This window comes from Balaenoptera acutorostrata, chromosome 6 (assembly GCF_949987535.1).
Source record: "Balaenoptera acutorostrata chromosome 6, mBalAcu1.1, whole genome shotgun sequence".
Classification (NCBI taxonomy): domain Eukaryota; kingdom Metazoa; phylum Chordata; class Mammalia; order Artiodactyla; family Balaenopteridae; genus Balaenoptera; species Balaenoptera acutorostrata.
This window is the reverse complement of record NC_080069.1, coordinates 68747521-68766573: the sequence shown is the minus strand read 5'-3', so window position 1 is coordinate 68766573 and position 19053 is coordinate 68747521. Positions and strand designations below refer to the sequence as shown.

Genomic DNA, 19053 nt, shown 5'->3' with positions numbered 1-19053 from the left:
TTTAACAAAGTAATCAGTAACTGTTAAATTTGACATAAAAGCTTATATCACCAACATGCTAAAGACTAAAAATAAAAATATTTTCTAACTTTTTGCAATTATTGCTAAGTAAAAAAACATGACGAGTTCCCCTATATGCCAAATGTATAACCCGACATAACGCTAGAGTAGGGAGGGCTAAGCATAGGTTTTCCCTCTAATAAAACACAATGATGCAAATAATATTACCCAGTTTTTCACTTTTCAAATACTTGTAGGCTTAATGATGAAATTTCATGATTTATAAAATATGACCAAATCTGAGACTTATTTCAAGGTCTTAAGTTCCTGGAAAAAGTGGTAAAGGTCAGTAATAGATGCTCTTAAACCAACTCTTAATTGATTTTCCTACTCATAAACACAGTATTTTTTGTCTAAAGCATCTTGCATGCTTATTTGAAAAAATAAATAAGATAATAAAACAGTAAGTTCTATCATTTAATCCTCACAACAATCCTATGAGGTGGGAACTATTATTATTCCATTGTACAGATGAGGAATTGGAAGCTTTGAGCGGTTAAGTAACTTACCTAAGGTTATCAAGTTAGGGCTAAGATGGCATTGAAACCCAAGTAGCCTGGTTCCAGAATCCATATGCTTAAGCACTATCCAGATTACTGATATCCACCTAGACCCACTGAATCAAGGATGGACCCTTAGAGGATGAAACCCAGGATTTTTCATTTTTAATAAAAGTATCAGATTATTTTTATACTATTTAAAGTTTGAGAACCACTGATGTAACTCCTCGGAAAAACTGGTACAGATATGGTTAGTCCCATTATAATATATACACAAATATAAATACAATAGGTCTTTGCTTACAGTGTATACTTTAAATAGGGGTGGGATGATTATTTTTTTACGCTGAGGTATAGATATTTTAGTTGTGTATATAAATAAACACGGATTCTTCCTGAAGCAAACAGGCTTATAGGTTTGATCTAGTTTTTAAAAAGTCAACAACCACTATCAAATTAAAAAGTAGCTGAGGTCAAAACAGGATTCACTTTTTTAATTCACCAGAACTTAAATACAACAACAACAACAACAACAACAAAGAACATTTCACACAATTTAATTCCTGGATATGTTTCTGAGGTGCTAAATGTCATATTGCTAGAGCTTTTGAGAAGGAAATAAATTCAGTTCTTTGTTATATAATAACCAGTCTTCTTATGTGTAGGAGTCTTTCAAATAATTAAAGAAACAAACTACACAGAATTATTACGAGAGGCAAAACTATAAGTTTTGCATGTAACAATAAAGTTTACTAGTGACTAATATTATGTCCTATTCTTTGCTTATTTGAAGCAAATGACCTATTTCCTGGGAAATAGCTGTCAATTTTCTTTCTCAGTAATACCATGGTATTTAAATTGTAAACCAGGCATAAGAACCACTGTTCTCATAAGTCTATTTCCCAACCCTAGCCAAACACACACACACACACCCCTCTCTCACCCCCAACCCCGCCTTCTTTCTAGGACACCTTAAGAACCAGGAAGAGCACTTTATTTTAAACAGTTCAATCTAGAAAAACATGTACTTTTGACCTTAAGTTTCTGAGTGGTAAGCAAATGGTCGGTAACTAACTAAAAACATCACTTAAGACAGTGTTTTTCATACTTTTTTGCCCCCAACCCATGGTCAAAAATACATTTTACACTGCATGTCAGTAAACACACACAATGGAAACCAAAGTTTTATGAAACAATATTACCCTTATTATATTTGAAACACTCTTAAAATTTCTTTTCTATTTTAACTTTGTTGCTTAAAAAAGAAATGCTGGTCATGCAATCCACTAAGTTGATTTCATGCCTCACTAATGAATACCACCTGCAATTAAAAAAACAGAACAAAACAAAAACTGTCTATGCTGTCTGTGCCACTTATTACATATAAAAATCCATCCATTAATACAGGGATGAAGGCGAATATCAACAGTGGACCAGACCTGTTCTGAGATCCATACTGCCAGGATGAATACTTTGAGGGAATAAGGAAAAAACTGAGTGGGAGAAATAGCAAAGGCTAGCATGAAATCAGTGGAAGAATGAATGACAATATACTATTATAGCATTAAATAACACACACAAGCAATAGTAGAAAGGCCTCTAAGTAAACAGTAAATACACTTTTTTGTTTTTAACTGAATATGCTGGAACCAAGGTTATTTTATATAAAAGGATTTTGTAGAAATGGTTGTAATTCACCCTAAGGATGTCATGAAAAATATTCTAAAATACTAAAAGAAAAATATGTCTATTTTCTTTTACTGTTCATTTAAAAGTATTAAATTTTACCAATTAGTAGCTTCCATAAAAAACACTTCCAAAATAGAATTTTTACTGAAAAAAAGATGTGTCTACACTTTTGGACATAGGTAACTGTTAAACTCACATTACATATTATCAATATTTTCATAGTTTTTACTTTCTTCTTTAGTTGAGATTCACAGAAATTCATTTTAACATCACTTTTTTTTTGGCAATTAAGTGTTAATTTTATAACCTAAACCAGAAATAGATTGGACATGCTAATACAAAGAAAAATTTTAAAGACATAGTCATTTGTTGTAGAAACTCATCTTTTATAAAGTAGAAAATAAAAGTATTATTTAACTAGGGTGAACTTCTCTGCTTATTCTAGTATCAGCTACAAACAGAAAACTCTTCACATAATCAGACAGCAGTACATACAAGTACTTTTTTCTTTTTGCAGAAAGGTTTAAAAAACCATTCAATTAACTTTTACTTAATATTCTCTCTGAAGTTCATATATAGCTGTGTTAAAAGTTTTGTTTTTTAAGTTAATAAGTCTACTATTTTGATAGTGCCCAAATAAAAGAAAATAAAATGGATTACCTACACAATGCTACCACGTAAAAATTATAGTTAGTTCTTGGAAGACTTTCATCTACACATTTACTTGATACATATATATATATTTCTATTAAACTACTTCTACAAAACAGTATAGTGTACAGAAAACCACAGAGATCTTTGACTATCAAGAGACAAAAAGAGAGGTAAAAATTTTTGAAATACTAGCAGATTAAATTTTAGCTATGTCTACACTTGCAGGGAAAAAGTCATAGTTGGAAACATCTCATTAAAAGTATTGTGTGTTATGGCGGAATTTAGCCAATCTCTTGAGGAACAATATAAACACTGAAACAAAAAATTAAACTAAAAAATACTGAGACAAAATTGAAACATTTACCTGAAATTCTGGTACAGTAGGTGACTTTGTGACAGTTTTCCTCTTCTTTGTGATTGCTTTTTTAGATATGGATTTTTTTCCTTTCAAGATTAAAAGAGAAAAGCTTCATAATGCTGTTTATAGCACTTCATTAACAAAAACCAAATTACATAGAACCTTGAAAGTTAAATTATAACTAACAGATGGCTTCTAGTGAGTCAAATAAAAATGATGAATCAAAACAAGCCCCAGCAAAAGCAAACATTAAACTATAACTACCTGTAACAGACATATTAACAAATGGTGTTTTCTTTCTATAAGAGCCAAACTACTATAATCTCCAATGTGTTGCACAGTACCAGAATTTATTACAGTAAGATTTGGCAAAAAAGTCACATTACTACTGCTTAGTTAAAATCTAATTCACAACTTAAAATGAGGTTACCTAAGAAAAAACCTTACCTTTAACAATGACTTCTGTAGTCAGGAACTTGCATAGAACTATACTCTGAAGACTATGGTCTTTATTCAACCTAATGTGAAAATCCTCTCAGTAGCTTAGGAAACAGGGTTTTCCTTCTATCCCTTTAGTTCTGCACTCACCTAATGGGCTACCGTTGGCAGTATTCAATAACCAGTTTTAAAACAAGGTAAACATCTCCCTTTAAAGTGCACCTAGTCATTTGTGCAATCAGAAATCACCAGGAAAAATAAATCCACATTCTTAAAGAAATCTATTTGAGCATAAAGTACATATAATCTAAAACATGTATTTAACCAGACAAAAGAAATATGTACATACATATAACCTCTATTTTCCAGTAAGGAACATATTCAAGTAAATGTTTTTCCCCCCATTTGCAATCAGCAAAATCAATTAATAAATTGTTATTTATTCAACAAACATGAGATACAGTACAATTTATGGGGACAACAAAAAATTATAAAATGGAAACCCTGTCCTCCAAGAGTTTACAATCTATGTAGGGAATAAAAAATTAATTAGAAATACTTAAAAGTTAATTTTAGTTCACAATCATTTGTAGGCTAAAGTCATCTTAAAATTTACTTTTTTTTCAAAAGAGAAAACGACTAAGTACCGAAAGCAACTTTGCTATACTACATAAGCCCTATTGTTCTTTTCTAAATGTTTTCCTGCACAGATGTGATCTTCTTGAATAAAAACAGTTAATTTTATTGCAACATTTTATTCAACTCATAAGCGCAATTCCAGTTTACAATATAATTGTATTTTCTTCTGTTTTTCTCTTTTAATCATATCACAGAACTGTAATTTGGGTCATTTCTAACTTTGACTCAATAAAATGCAAGTACACCATACTTGAACTACTGCAAATTTTCAGTTGCTGAGATTCACATGGGTTTTAGTGTTTTGTTCTACTAGGCAACAATCTGATATTTGACATTCGCTTTTAATTAAATTAAAAAACCTAATGTAGGGACTTCCCTGGTGGTGCAGTGGTTAAGAATACACCTGCCAATGCAGGGGACATGGGTTCGAGCCCTGGTCCGCGAAGACCCCACATGCCGCGGAGCAACTAAGCCCGTGAGCCACAACGACTGAAGACCACGCGCCTATAGCCCATGCTCCGCAAGAAGAGAAGCCATTGCAATGAGAAGCCCGTGCACCACAATGAAGAGTAGCGCCTGCTCGCCGCAACTAGAAAAAACCCGCATACAGCAACAGAGACCCAACACAACCAAAAATAAATAAATTAATCAAAAAAACCTAATGTATATTTCTTTTATCACTGTTATTTGCTTATGTGATCACACAGTACCTACACTAGAACTAAACTCATACAAAAACAAGTGGGTGGGTGGCTGCTTTAGCAATATTCAAGGACAAGTGATTAAATTCTTGGTATCTCTATAATACAGCTAGTTACTGATTTCTAAACTGGATGCAATAGGTACCTCTCAAGGGGACTGATAAATCTGAACACCAAAATGCCTTTCCTCTATATGCTACCTTTACTATTCTTGAAAGTTCATGGGAAAAGATTTAACTGCTTGCTGACCTAAGACAGCAATTGGAAGGAAATGAAATCCTTCCTCATTCCTATTCCCCACCCCCTCAGCACTCCTCTAACTAGCTTTTTAAAAAATAATTTGATTTTGTATTTATTTATAAGCACAACAGAGGTCACTCTTGATATTCCCAATTAATTTCATATTGTTGACACAGAGGCACTAAACTTAGGTACTAAATTCTCAGTTAACTCTAACAGTCACTCTGTTTGACTGTAAATTAAGTAAATTAAGCAGCTGAGGTGGTTACTAGGCATCTCCTTTCATCATGTCAGTAAGATACTTAAATGTTATTAAGTAACTAGAAGTAGTACTGTGCAGTAGTTTTAAGCTTGAGTTTTGGAACTAAACTACCTGGGTTGGAATATCAGTTCTAACCACCTACTAGCTGCAAGACCTTGAGCAAATTATTTTATTTCCTTGTGAAGTTTCATCATCTCTAAAATAGGGATAACGATATCACCCATGTTGTGAGAATTAAACGAGTTAAAACACCTTAAGAGCTTAGACTACTGCTAGGCACATGGTAAATCACCAATAAATGTTAGCTGTTGCTCTCATGTGCCTTAGCTAAGTTGTGGTAAAAGTTTAAACAAAATGTTTATTATCTTTTAACCTTCTTCAAATTCTTTTAACTTAGTCCTTCATTTTATTTCTTCTTGCTCTTATGTCCTATGTGCTACCACTCGACTTTGTACACATATCAATTAATGTAACACTTATCATACAGTATTATAATTATCTGTTTATATGTTTCTCTTCCTTACTAGATTGGGAATTATTGACAACAGAAATCCTATTATTCATTTTGTACGTACAGCATTTAGCACACAAGAGAAATGATCCTTAAATATAAGAATCCTATACTTCATCAGAAATTTTATCAGTTTGGGGATAGAAAAAGGGAGGCAGGTAATTGTTTACAATTCTGAGGGTCAATCTGAGTCCATTTTATAATGAGGAAAACACTGACAGACAATTTAAATAATTTACACAATTTACCAAAGAGTTTCACAACATGACCTAGGAACGGTAGTAAGGAAAATAACATTTATTGATAGCCTACTATGTGTCAGACACTTAGTAAGGTGATATATAAATTACCTCAGTTAATTCTGAAAACCGCCCTCCAAGGTAGGCAATATCCCCATTTTAACATGGGATAAATGAAGATCAAAAAAGTTACTTAACTTACTTAAGTGTTACACTGTAATAAGTAAGCCCCATAGCCAGGGACTCTAATACCAAAGTCCAAGCTCTTTCCATTATGTAATTCTAACCTCTCAAAAATCATAGTTACCATCTATTGATTCCTACCGTGTGCCAGGCACCATGCTAGGTGCTATGCGTTTGCTTGCTATTCCATTAAACCTTGTAAAAATACAGCAAGGTAGGTATTACCTCATTTTTCACAGAGAAAGAAACAGGCTATAAACAGGCAAATAAATTGACGGAGAACTTACAGCTAATATGCACTGGAGCATATATTTGTACTAGATCTGTCTCACTTCAAAGCTGTGCTCTTTTTATGGTAAAATACTGCATTTTTTTCAGACATTCTACAGGGATGTAATCTGCATCTGATTGATTTCAGAGCATTCCTTTTGATTAGGGTTATAAGATTTGCATATTCACTATTACTTAATACCTTGAGACTATGTCCTCCACAAAACAATTTGAATACAAATTTTCCTGTATTCTTCAATAAAAATCAACTGTTACTTTTTATTAAATATTACTTTTAAAATGGAGCATGGGATACTGTAAAACCACACAGCCTTTGTTTTATAATCTGTTTTTGCTCCAGGGCAAGATATATAGAGGGCAAGTTACATACTGCCCCCTAGTGGGCTTCCATTCCTCTACCACTTACTTGATCATACCCAGGGCTTTTACCTCCACTGCCCTAAATCACCTAGTCCCATAAAATATAACTGTCAGAAGTCAATTTAAAACATACAAAGAATTTCAACACAATTCCTGAGCCTAAAACACAAACATGGGCAAAAAGTGAGTGTCAACATGCACCTACAAATGGATAAGGAAACTAAATATGGCCTAGTAATTAATGATACAAGCACAGCCTAATGAAGCTTTTTAAAATTATGCTTAGATCAGCTCTAGAAGGAAGCCCAACTTAAGAGAGAAAAATATAACTAAAAACATATTTCACACTATAACTTAGGCATAAAGTTGTAGTATTCTAGAATATGGAGATACACTTACCAGAAAAATTAAGGTGACTATCATTCCCAATCCAACTCTTTCCTTAGTCTCTTATTCTTCATCTTTACCTTCACCTGGTTTTCCTGCCTGTATTCACTCCTTGGCCTCTTGGACTATTCAGGCTTCCACTTCAATGCTCCTAGATTCGGCCTTCCCATGTTTAAAAATTATTCTAACACATACACTACTCTCTCGGTACTTTCATTTTAGGAATATTAATGTGAATGGATACTAAGACATTAATCACTGTTAAAAGTAAAAACCCAAGAGCATTTGTATTATAAGTGATTCTGGCAAGTGCCTAGCTAGACTGTGAAATCACAGAAACAATCTAAATATGGCTTTAATTTACTAAATGTCCATATCTTGGCCAATATGTTTCTGGAATGTTCTAAGTAAGCCATTTGACTTTAATAAAACAGCTGATTTTCCTTCTATTCTCCTTGCCTATGAGCAAATTTCTCATCATACGTGCATTTTTTTAACACTACAAAATAATTCGATAACTCCTGAATACCTATTTCTTTTTTTCCCCTTTAACTCAGAATACTGAATTAGTTGTCAAATTCTGCTATTTACTGCAACATCTCTCTCAAAATGTTATTTTCTTCTGTCAATGTGATAGAACAGTCACATAATCATTCCTTATCTGGATTTAGAATTTCCTCTTCCTGGAGTTATCCTCTACCCCTTCATTTTTATAAACATTGCCAGTTTCTTTTTATAGCTCTTTAATGGCATCCTAATAACCCTGCAACATTCCTTCTCCTAATCCTGCCATTCACTTACTAGCTGTGTGACCTTGGATATGCTAATAAACCTCTCTGTGCCTCAGTTTTAAAAAATCTATAAAATCTATATAATGGGGGTAATAATAGCATCTACTTATGAGTTTTTATGAGGATTAAATGAGACAATATATATAAAGGCTTAGAATAGTGTCTGGCATGCAGTAAGCATTATACGAGTATTAGGTTTTTGGAGGGGTGGGGGAAGTAGAAGGCATTAAAATAAAAGGACGTGGAGTACAGTTGATTCTTTCAGTCTTGTATATCTTGGCATCTTGAGTTGGTCCTCTAAGAATTTTTCCCATAAAGACACATAGTTAGGTTCTATAGTAATATTAACACAGAATTATACAACTGTTTCACAGATAAGGGCCTGGATATAATCAAATATTGTAGATTACATTACTTTCTCAGTCATTCCCTATAAAGCAGCTCATTACTTTCACACATTTGATATATTTTATTTCAAGCTCATTTCCCTGCACTGTATTCCTGATTCAATTATCTAAAATAGCACCACATACCCAGAAAGATATCACCTCAAAATGGCATATATCCACCATTCAAACACCTTTTAAACCCTCAACTTTTCAACTTTTTCCTTAAGTTTTTCTCTAATTATGCTTATTTTTTCAGTGACACTTGGCTTAATTACGCTTCCATGGCTGTGCTCACATTATTAACCATTTTTCATCTACCCAATCCCCATTATTCTTCAAAGTCCTTCATCTTCTATTAAATCTTACTATAGCACACATGGATTTAGCCTCTCTTTGACCTTTGTATGGTCTTTACCATATACTTAACAACTATTAAATGAGGCTATTTACTATTTTTGAACCTTAATTTCTTCACCTATAAGAAACTAACACCACTTGTCTTATTTATTTTAATTGGTTTAGAGGAGCTAACACAAAATGATTTGGTTGAAAATAATGACCATGTAAGGAGGGAAAAACCCTCCAAACCAAACTGGTTGAAATGAGTAACTTAAAATACCACAAGCCTTTTTGTAACAATTAATGTATCTTGAATCATTTTTGTCTTTTTCAGGTTTTACAAAAAGTCCTCTCATTTTAAAATTTCTCACTCATTTCACTCAACTCTATCTGCTCTACACAAGCTATAATAGTGTATTACCAAAAACAACCAAAATGTCCAATAAGGAGGTTGGTTAAATGGACTACACAATACACATAATAGAATTCTACACAGCCATTTAAAATGATGCTATAGAGATCTGTTTATTGCACAAAGATGTTCATGGTATACTGTCATGTGGGAAAAAAGCAGATTGTAAAATGGTATGTATAGTATAATCCTATTAAAAAATATAAATGCCTTAAAAAACTGTGAAAGATACATATTAAGGGATAAATCTTAGTTATATCTGGGAGAACCACATTATGTGTGTTCATTTATTCATTCAATAGCTTCCTACACAATGTGTTAGTCACTGTGCTAAGTGCTAGGGATGCAAAACCAGAAATAATCCTTCTGTTCTCAAGAATGTTATAGAACAGAGGGAGACAATCATCAAAACAACCTAGAAATAAATTCAACTATTAAGAATAAATTTTATAAGTAAGTATTATGAAGGAGAAGTATCTAGTGCTATAAGTATGCATAATTGGGAAAATGCCAATGTTTTTCTATTCTACAATGCTTCCAAGAGTAAGGAGCAGGCTTAAATAAATGAAAATAAATTCAAAATTTAAAAAGCAGAAAGAAAAGTTCAATTCTGAAAAACAGATTAAAATGCTTATGGATTGCATAAGTGCCTCACAGTGCACTAAAATTATCAAATCATTTTCAACCAATTTATCTTTGTGCCTTCTACTAAAAATCATCTGCCATCACAATAAGAAGGCTTTACTAAATCTGGAGATTCCACCAAAATTTAAGGCCTGTGTAATCAACATAAATTGGACCAGGTTAACTACATAAATCCAGATTAACGACATTTAGTCCACCCTAAGTAAAGGTTCATAAATCAGCCATGGGTGACACAGCTTATCCCAAAGCATATTCTACAGAATACTATTCCTTGAAAAAAGCTCTGTATTCAAGTAAACTTGAAAAATACTAGGTTAAACAAAACTAAACAGTTTTCTTCAAGATTTTCTGAAGTCCTTAATATACTGGCCCAGAATCACTTATGTACAATTCTACAGTCCAAAAGGTTCTGAAAACTGAAGTTTTAAAAATAATTTATATGATAGCAAAACCTGACATAAACTGTTATGAGGTTCTTTATAGTCTTCATCTCATTTAGTTTGACTATTTCATACATTTTTCTGTAGAAATTATACATTTGATTACAGGGGCTGCCCTAAGCTCCACTGGGGATGTTATTTAATAAACATTATATATAATACCCTTCTAAAATCTGAAGATTTCTGAATTCCAAAATACATCCGGTACAAGAGTTTTGTAAGATGCACTGTGGACCTGTACTAATGCACAATGTGAATCTATAAGAGGAATATTTCCCAAACCTGTGACCATGAAGCTCACTTTTAAAAAGAGTAAGAAAGGAAACACTGGATTAGGGTATGCCCCTAACTATAAAAGGCCACAATGTCACATACCTAATAAAAAACCTCAAGGCAAAGCCTCAGATAGACAAGTGTACAGAAAGACGTAAAACAGATGTTTTGTTGTTGTTATATCATTTTACGTAGTACTGCTATGCCAGTAAGAAGTTTAGTGAAGAAACTAAAGAAAAGAATTGGCCTATGCTTACTCAGTACTAACAAGGGAGAAGGAAACTGTATTAGCCAGATCCTAGTAATTGTGCCACTGAAAACTGACTTTCCAAAATTTGCCCTGAAGATAAAATGAGAAAGTGTATAGGCGAGTGCCATTATTTACTTCTACTTCATTCCTGTAAGCCTTCTCTTCCCAACAAACAGACTCAGCGAGCATGAACCGTACTCACTGAATTTGCTTCTGAGTTTTATTCATCCACTTGTCTAGAACTGGACATGCAACTCCCACAAATTTTTTCTCTGATCTACAAACACTCTGAACTTCCATTTTAAAAATGAAGCAACACTTTATTTGCTTACAATACAAACTCCTTTTAATTCAATCCTTAGGAGTTAATATTTTTATTCTGCTATTGGTATAATCTGTATAGGAGCTACATCAATATCTATTTTATTTTATAAACCATCATAAGCCATAATTACCTTTGAACACATGAATAGTAGGTCATAAATGAACACTTAAAAGGTTTTAGGTGATAATGGTATTAATAAAACAATACTACATGCTTTGGAATTGAAAACAGTTTTTAAATTTTAAAATATTATTTAATATATTAGAGGCTAACATTTCAAAGAGAACTTGCCAAATCAGTAAAACTAAATTTATATAGCCTAATGGATTGCTTATAAAATTTAAAGGATTTATTGCTGAGAGTCACTTTAAAAAAACTGTAGCTTTTTATCATCTGGGTCAATGTGGACCACTTCGCAATTATTAGTTCAACAAATTAAGCCTGTTCTTGATGGTAAATTTTGTTCTATTTCTTTATCAATTATACATTACATACACATTTTAAAATACATTTAATTGTATTTAATGATTTAAATAACTAAGGTATAACAGCAACTATATCAGCTAAACAAAGTTCACTCCCTCATTTGCCAACTCATCAAATTATTGTCAAATCTTTATTACCTTTGTTACAGAGGGAAGGAATAAAAAACTGAAATCCATAAATAATGACAATAAATCACAACTCATTTTAGTAAACAATTCAAGTTTTCCCCAATCCAGCAACTTTTTATTAGTGTTAATAAATGAAGTTGATCATCTGCTTTTATCTCATCTATGCTCTTAGTAACTGAGACATAAACTGATTAAATGGCAAACAACAGGAAAAGCAAAAGCACCTGAGTAATTATAAAAAGAGAGCAAACGACCACTGAAGACTTTATTCATAGGATTTTTTGTTGTTATTGTTCAAACAGGCTTGTGGAAAATACAGTGAGTACTTAAATCCGGTGTAAGACAAACTTATAAATCCTGTTAAAAAAAAAAAGCTTCATATCTTATTAGTTGATGTAATTTTTTCCTTATAGTTCACATTTTTTTCTGGATATGAAAATATATACTAAAATAATTTTTCAGGAAGCTGAAAAATATATTATGTGGGAAAAAACTAAGACCCAGAAAAATAATCTAACTTGCCTTGGTTTAAGAAGCTAGTTGCTATGAACTTTAGCTCTGGGAATGATACCTCTTGATATCAGTGCTTCTTCCATTGCACTGTACTGCCCTTAGCCTGGGGGAGAAAACACTTCTTAAAAATGATGGGAGGCATCACTTATGGAGAAATTGGTCCAGAGAATGTAAAAACATAATGCCCAAAGATTCTCAACTGAGAATTAAATTCAAATGTATTACACCAGTATTTTGTTGTTGTTAGTATTATATATAAAACCTCTTCTGCTCTGGGTTTTAATTATAGGGACTAATATAAAACTTGACCTTTAAAACACACACACACACACACACACACACACACACACACGTTATTTCATTTTGTCAATCAGAGCCTTCCATGATGCCTAATTGAAAGCACTACTTGAAATATGCTAAAATGTAATTCTCACCCATTTGTGTTAGCTTACCAGATTTGTGCTTCTTGTGTTTTGCTTTCTTTTTGATGATCAATAACTTATTCTGGATCTCAGGTTTGTAAGACTTGAATGCAAGGGAATGAAGACCTTCGCGCTTTCTTTGTAAGTTTTCATTCAAAACATCTTTCAATTTCTTTTTTTTCTTTTTCTTCTTTTTTGCCCTCATTTTAGTTACTTTGAGTTTCTTGTGGCTCTGCAGTGACTGTTCTAATAGAATATCCCTTACAACTTTGTGGCAGTTAATTTCTGGATGATCACCATGACTTCCATTTACATGTATTTGGCAAGATTTCAGAGCATTTTCTTTTAAAGGACTGGGTTCAGGCTTTACTCTGGAAGCTTCACCATATTTTTCCTGATTTTCTATAAACCTTATTTCACCTGGACTGAGAGGCTCTCCAAAGCCAGTAACTTCCCCTGGGCTCCCTGGTTTCTCTAAATTTTCTTTACAACAATCAGTTATTTTCATTTCACAGGGCCTGCGAATTCTATTTTCACAGTTGGATTTCACTTCCATTTCAAAAGAGATGTCATGATTATCCAAGTTCATTTTAGCAGGGCAGCAAGTTGGATCAAAACTAATTTCCTGCTCTTTCCTGAAGGCAGAGGGCAGGCCTTCTCTACTACACCTATGTTCTCCATTACTTGCACTAACATAGTCACACTTCAATTTCTCCAGTTTAATCCGAGGTACTCTTTGTATTTTAATGGGTGGAACTGGAAATTCTGGGGCTTGAAAAGGTCTCTGTTTATAAATCCGTACATCTGCACCACAGAACTGTGGGAAATGTACATAAGCATTCTCCAAATAATCGTAACCAAGGATAACTTCCCTGCATTCATGAATAGGCTGTCCAAGTACAGCATCTTGAACTTCCTTTTGTGTTTCATACACAAAGTCACAAAGACCCTTAAGTAACCACACTTTTTGGTAGAAAGGTAGTTCATGAAAAGGTTTTTCTTCCAATGGATTAACTTCTCCAAGAACTTTAAAAAACTGAGGACACAACCCAAGTTTTTCAGCACAGTTATTGGGATTTTCAGTCTGCCCTACAGCCGTGTACCACTGCTGTACTTTCTGTCTCAGTGCTGCTTCCCAGGTTCTATAAGGCAAAGTAGGTCTTCGATGTAAGGTAGGTCTGCGATGGGGAGGACTTAATAGAGAAGTCATTATTTTAGATAGAAAGGCGTTACACTGAGGCATCAGAAGACAGCGTTCCAATTCATAAAAGACTATTTCTGGCAAATTTAGAATTTGCTGGGCTAAACAAAGGAAATGCCCGATTGCTGGAATTTCCCACATGGTCTCCATACAAGTTGGAGCTGCTTGAGCTAGAAGTTTTCTTTCCCATTCTTCTACTTCCTTTTGACTAGCTTCTTCTGCTTCTTTTCTTTCCTGCTCCCGAAGCCTAAAGAAAATTTAACAAATTATATTATTATTACTTAAAGTAGAGAATACCATAAAATACTAAATATTAAGTATGTCATATTTATCTTCAGTCAACAAGGCAATTGGCTGTTCCAGTTTTCACTATCAGTACAAAGTGTCCCATTAGATGTACTATTGTGGTTTTTTTTTTTCAGATGAAGAAATACACATATAACTTGATCCTGAGTTTTACTGATGGAGGATTATCACTAACATTGCCACTCAAAGTAAAACTGTTCAACTCACAATGTGTATCAACTTCAAAATAAATGAAAAACATTTTTTAAATGTTTACTACACAAAAGCACAGTTCAGTGCCTTCTAGAAGTAATATGATGTCATGTAAGAGCTGTAAAGATGTTTACATCCTTTGACCCGATAATTCCACTCCTAAAAAGTTATTCTAAGAAGATAATTCAATTGAAGCAAAAAGTTACATGTTTGTCAGTGTTAACTGGAGTTCTGTATAAGAAAAATAAAAATATAAAGAAGTTGTATTACATAACTGGGAAATAAGCTGGCTATATTATATAGCCTTAAAATTAAAATTATGAATATCATGTATAAACACAAAAAATATCAGAACACAATATAGCACTTAGCAAACAACAGCAATAATGAAAATATGCAAATACTGAACAAGGAGATGACAGTATTTCAAAAATATGTGAATCCTATGTTGATGAGATTATAAGTGCTTTTTTCCCCTTAAAAATTTCTTTACGGGCACTGCTTTAAATTTTCTTAATTAAAAAAAATTAAATTAGATAAAAAGAAGTCTTTGTGATCTTGCATTAGGCAATGTGTTTTTAGATATGGCACCAAAAGCACAGCGACAAAAGAAAAAATAAAGTGGTCACCATCAAAACTAAAAACTTTTGTGCTTTTAAAGGACATCATCAAGTGAAAAGACAACCATGGAATGGGAGAACATTTTTGCAAATCACGTATCTAATGAGAGATCTGTATCTAGAAAATAAAAGAACACTTATAACTCAATAATAAAAGGACAAAATAACCCAACTAAAAATGGACAAAGTATATATTTCTCCAAAGATGACATACAAATGAATAATAAGCACATGAAAAGATGCTCAACATCATTATCCGTTAGAGAAATGTAAATCAAAACCACAATATGATACCAATACATGAATTGCTATCTCTCTTACGATAATGATCTTGAGATGATTATCGTGAGAGAGATACTAACAGTTATTGGTAAAAATATGGAGAAACTGGAAACTTCATACACTATAAAGGATATAGGTACTTTCAAAGGCAGTCTAGCAGGTCCTCAGAAGGTTAAACATGTGACCCAGCAAACCTACTCCTAGGTATATGTCCAAGAGAAATGAAAATATAGGTCAACACAAAAACTTGTATATTAATGTTCATAGTACCATTACTCATAATAGTCAAAGAGTAGAAATACCAAATGTATTTGGTATTTGTATATCCATCAACTGCTGAATGGATAAATAGAAAGAAATCATAAAGATCAGATCAGAAATAAATGAAAAAGAAATGAAGGACACAATAGCAAAGATCAATAAAACTAAAAGCTGTTCTTTGAGAAGATAAACAAAATTGATAAACCATTAGCCAGACTCATCAAGAAAAAAAGGGAGAAGACTCAAATCAATAGAATGGGAAATGAAAAAGGAGAAGTAACAACTGACACTGCAGAAATACAAAGGATCACGAGAGATTACTACAAGCAACCATATGCCAATAAAATGGCCAACCTGGAAAAAATGGACAAATTCTTAGAAATGCACAACCTTCAGAGACTGAACCAGGAAGAAATAGAAAATATGAACAGACCAATCACAAGCACTGAAATTGAGACTGTGATTAAAAATCTTCCAACAAACAAAAGCCCAGGACCAGATGGCTTCACAGGCAAATTCTATCAAACATTTAGAGAAGAGCTAACACCTATCCTTCTCAAACTCTTCCAAAATATAGCAGAGGGAGGAACACTCCCCAACTCATTCTACAAGGCCACCATCACCCTGATACCAAAACCAGACAAAGATGTCACAAAGGAAGAAAACTACAGACCAATATCACTGATGAAACGATGCAAAAATCCTCAACAAAATACGAGCAAACAGAATCCAACAGCACATTAAAAGGATCATACACCATGATCAAGTGGGGTTTATCCGAGGAATGCAAAGATTCTTCAATATATGCAAATCTATCAATGTGATACACCATATTAACAAATTGAAGGGGAAAAACCATATGATCATCTCTCAATAGATGCAGAGAAAGCTTTCAACAAAAGACCCCGAATAGCCAAAGCAATCTTGAGAAAGAAAAACGGGGCTGGAGGAATCGGGCTCCCTGACTTCATACTATACTACAAAGCTACAGTAATCAAGATGGTATGGTACTGGCACAAAAACAGAAATATAGATCAATGGAACAGGATAGAAAGCCCAGAGAGAAACCCATGCACATATGGTCACCTCATCTTTGATAAAGGGGGCAAGAATATACAGTGGAGAAAAGATAGCCTCTTCAATAAGTGATGCTGGGAAAACTGGACAGCTACATGTAAAAGAATGAAATTGGAACACTCCCTAACACCATACACAAAAATAAACTCAAAATGGATTAAAGACCTAAATGTAAGGCCAGACACTATCAAACTCCTCGAGGAAAACATAGGCAGAACACTCTATGACATAAATCACAGCACGATCCTTTTTGACCCACCTCCTAGAGAAATGGAAATAAAAACAACAATAAACAAATGGGACCTAATGAAACTTAAAAGCTTTTGCACAGCAAAGGAAACCATAAACAAGAAGAAAAGACAACCCTCAGAATGGGAGAAAATATTTACCAATGAAGCAACTGACAGAGGATTAATCTCCAAAACTTACAAGCAGCTCATGCAGCTCAATATCAAAAAAGCAAACAACCCAATCCAAAAATGGGCAGAAGACCTAAATAGACATTTCTCCAAAAAAGATATACAGATTGCCAACAAACACATGAAAGAATACTCAACATCATTAATCATTAGAGAAATGCAAATCAAAACTACAATAAGGTATCATCTCACACCAGTCAGAATGGCCATCATCAAAAAAATCTAGAAACAATAAATGCTGGAGAGGGTGTGGAGAAAAGGGAACCCTGTTGCACTGTTGGTGGGAATGGAAATTGATACAGCCACTATGGAGAACAGTATGGAGGCTCCTTAAAAAACTAAAAATAGAACTACCATACAGCCCAGCAATCCCACTACTGGGCATATACCCTGAGAAAACCATAATTCAAAATGAGTCATGTACCACAATGTTCATTGTAGCTCTATTTACAATAGCCAGGACATGGAAGCAACCTAAGTGTCCATCATCAGGTGAGTGGATAAAGAAGATGTGGCACATATATACAATGGAATATTACTCAGCCATAAAAAGAAACGAAATTGAGTTATTTGTAGTGAGGTGGATGGACCTAGAGTCTGTCATACAGAGTGAAGTAAGTCAGAAGGAGAAAAACAACTACTGTATGCTGACACATACATATGGAATCTAAAAAAAAAGGAAAAAAAATGGTCATGAAGAACCTAGGGCAAGACGGGAATAAAGACACAGACCTACTAGAGAATGGACTTGAGGACATGGGGAGTGGGAAGGGTAAGCTGGGATGAAGTGAGAGAGTGGCATGGACATACATACACTACCAAATGTAAAATAGATAGCTAGTGGGAAGCAGCCACATAGCACAGGGAGATCAGCTCGGTGCTCTGTGACCACCTAGAGGGGTGGGATAGGGAGGGTGGGAGGGAGGGAGACGCAAGAGGGAAGAGATATGGGGACATATGTATATGTGTAACTGATTCACTTTGTTATAAAGCAGAAACTAACACAATTATAATCAATAATAATATAAATAATGTAAAGCAATTATACTCCAATAAAGATGTTTAAAAAAACAAAAAGCATTTGACAAACTGCCAAAAAAAAAAAGTGGTAAATCTGTACAATGGAATATTATTTGGCAATTAAAAAAAATGAAGTGCTGATACATGTTACAACATGGATGAACCTTGAAACATAATACTAAGTGAAAGAAGTCACCCACAAGACCACATATTATATAATACCATTTATATAAAATGTCCAGAAATGAATAGAGACGGAAAGTAGATTAGAGGTTTCCTAGGACTGGGGAGGTCGGTGAAATGGGAAGTGACTTCATAGTCTTTTTTTTTTTTTTTTTGGCTGCGCTGGATCTTAGTTGTGGCATATGAACTCTTAGTTGCAGCACGTGGGATCTAGTTCCCTGACCAGGGATCGAACCCAGGCCCTCTGCTTTGGGAGGATGGAGTCTTAATCACTGGACCACCAGGCAAGTCCCATTAGTCTTTATTTTTGGTGTGATGAAACGTTCTAAAATTGACTGCAGTGATGGTTGCACAACTCTGTGAGTATACTAAAAACAACTGGATTTTATATTTAAATAGGTAAACTCTATGGTATATGAATTATAGTTCAATAAAGCTGTATTTAAAGAAATAAAAGCATATAGGGTTTTGGGAGAGAAATTAAAATGCAACAACAAGGGGAAGAAAATATAATAACTTCTTTCTCTTGAATTTTCAAGAGTGAGAGCTCTTCCTCTAGAAAAGATG

At 33.7% G+C, this 19053-nt stretch overlaps 1 protein-coding gene across 4 annotated transcripts in view; it reads right to left on the bottom strand.

The window, feature by feature from the left end:
* Positions 1–19053, bottom strand: part of KIAA2026 (KIAA2026 ortholog) — a 106302-nt gene that overhangs the window by 39248 nt on the left and 48001 nt on the right. For all 4 annotated transcript variants that reach the window (XM_057548701.1, XM_007182189.2, XM_007182190.3 and 1 more), the window contains 2 exons: positions 12956–14373; positions 3268–3347 (listed from right to left, as the gene is read on the bottom strand). In XM_057548701.1, the coding sequence (XP_057404684.1) occupies positions 3268–3347; positions 12956–14373 (1498 nt within the window). The remainder of the gene's footprint in view (positions 1–3267; positions 3348–12955; positions 14374–19053) is intronic.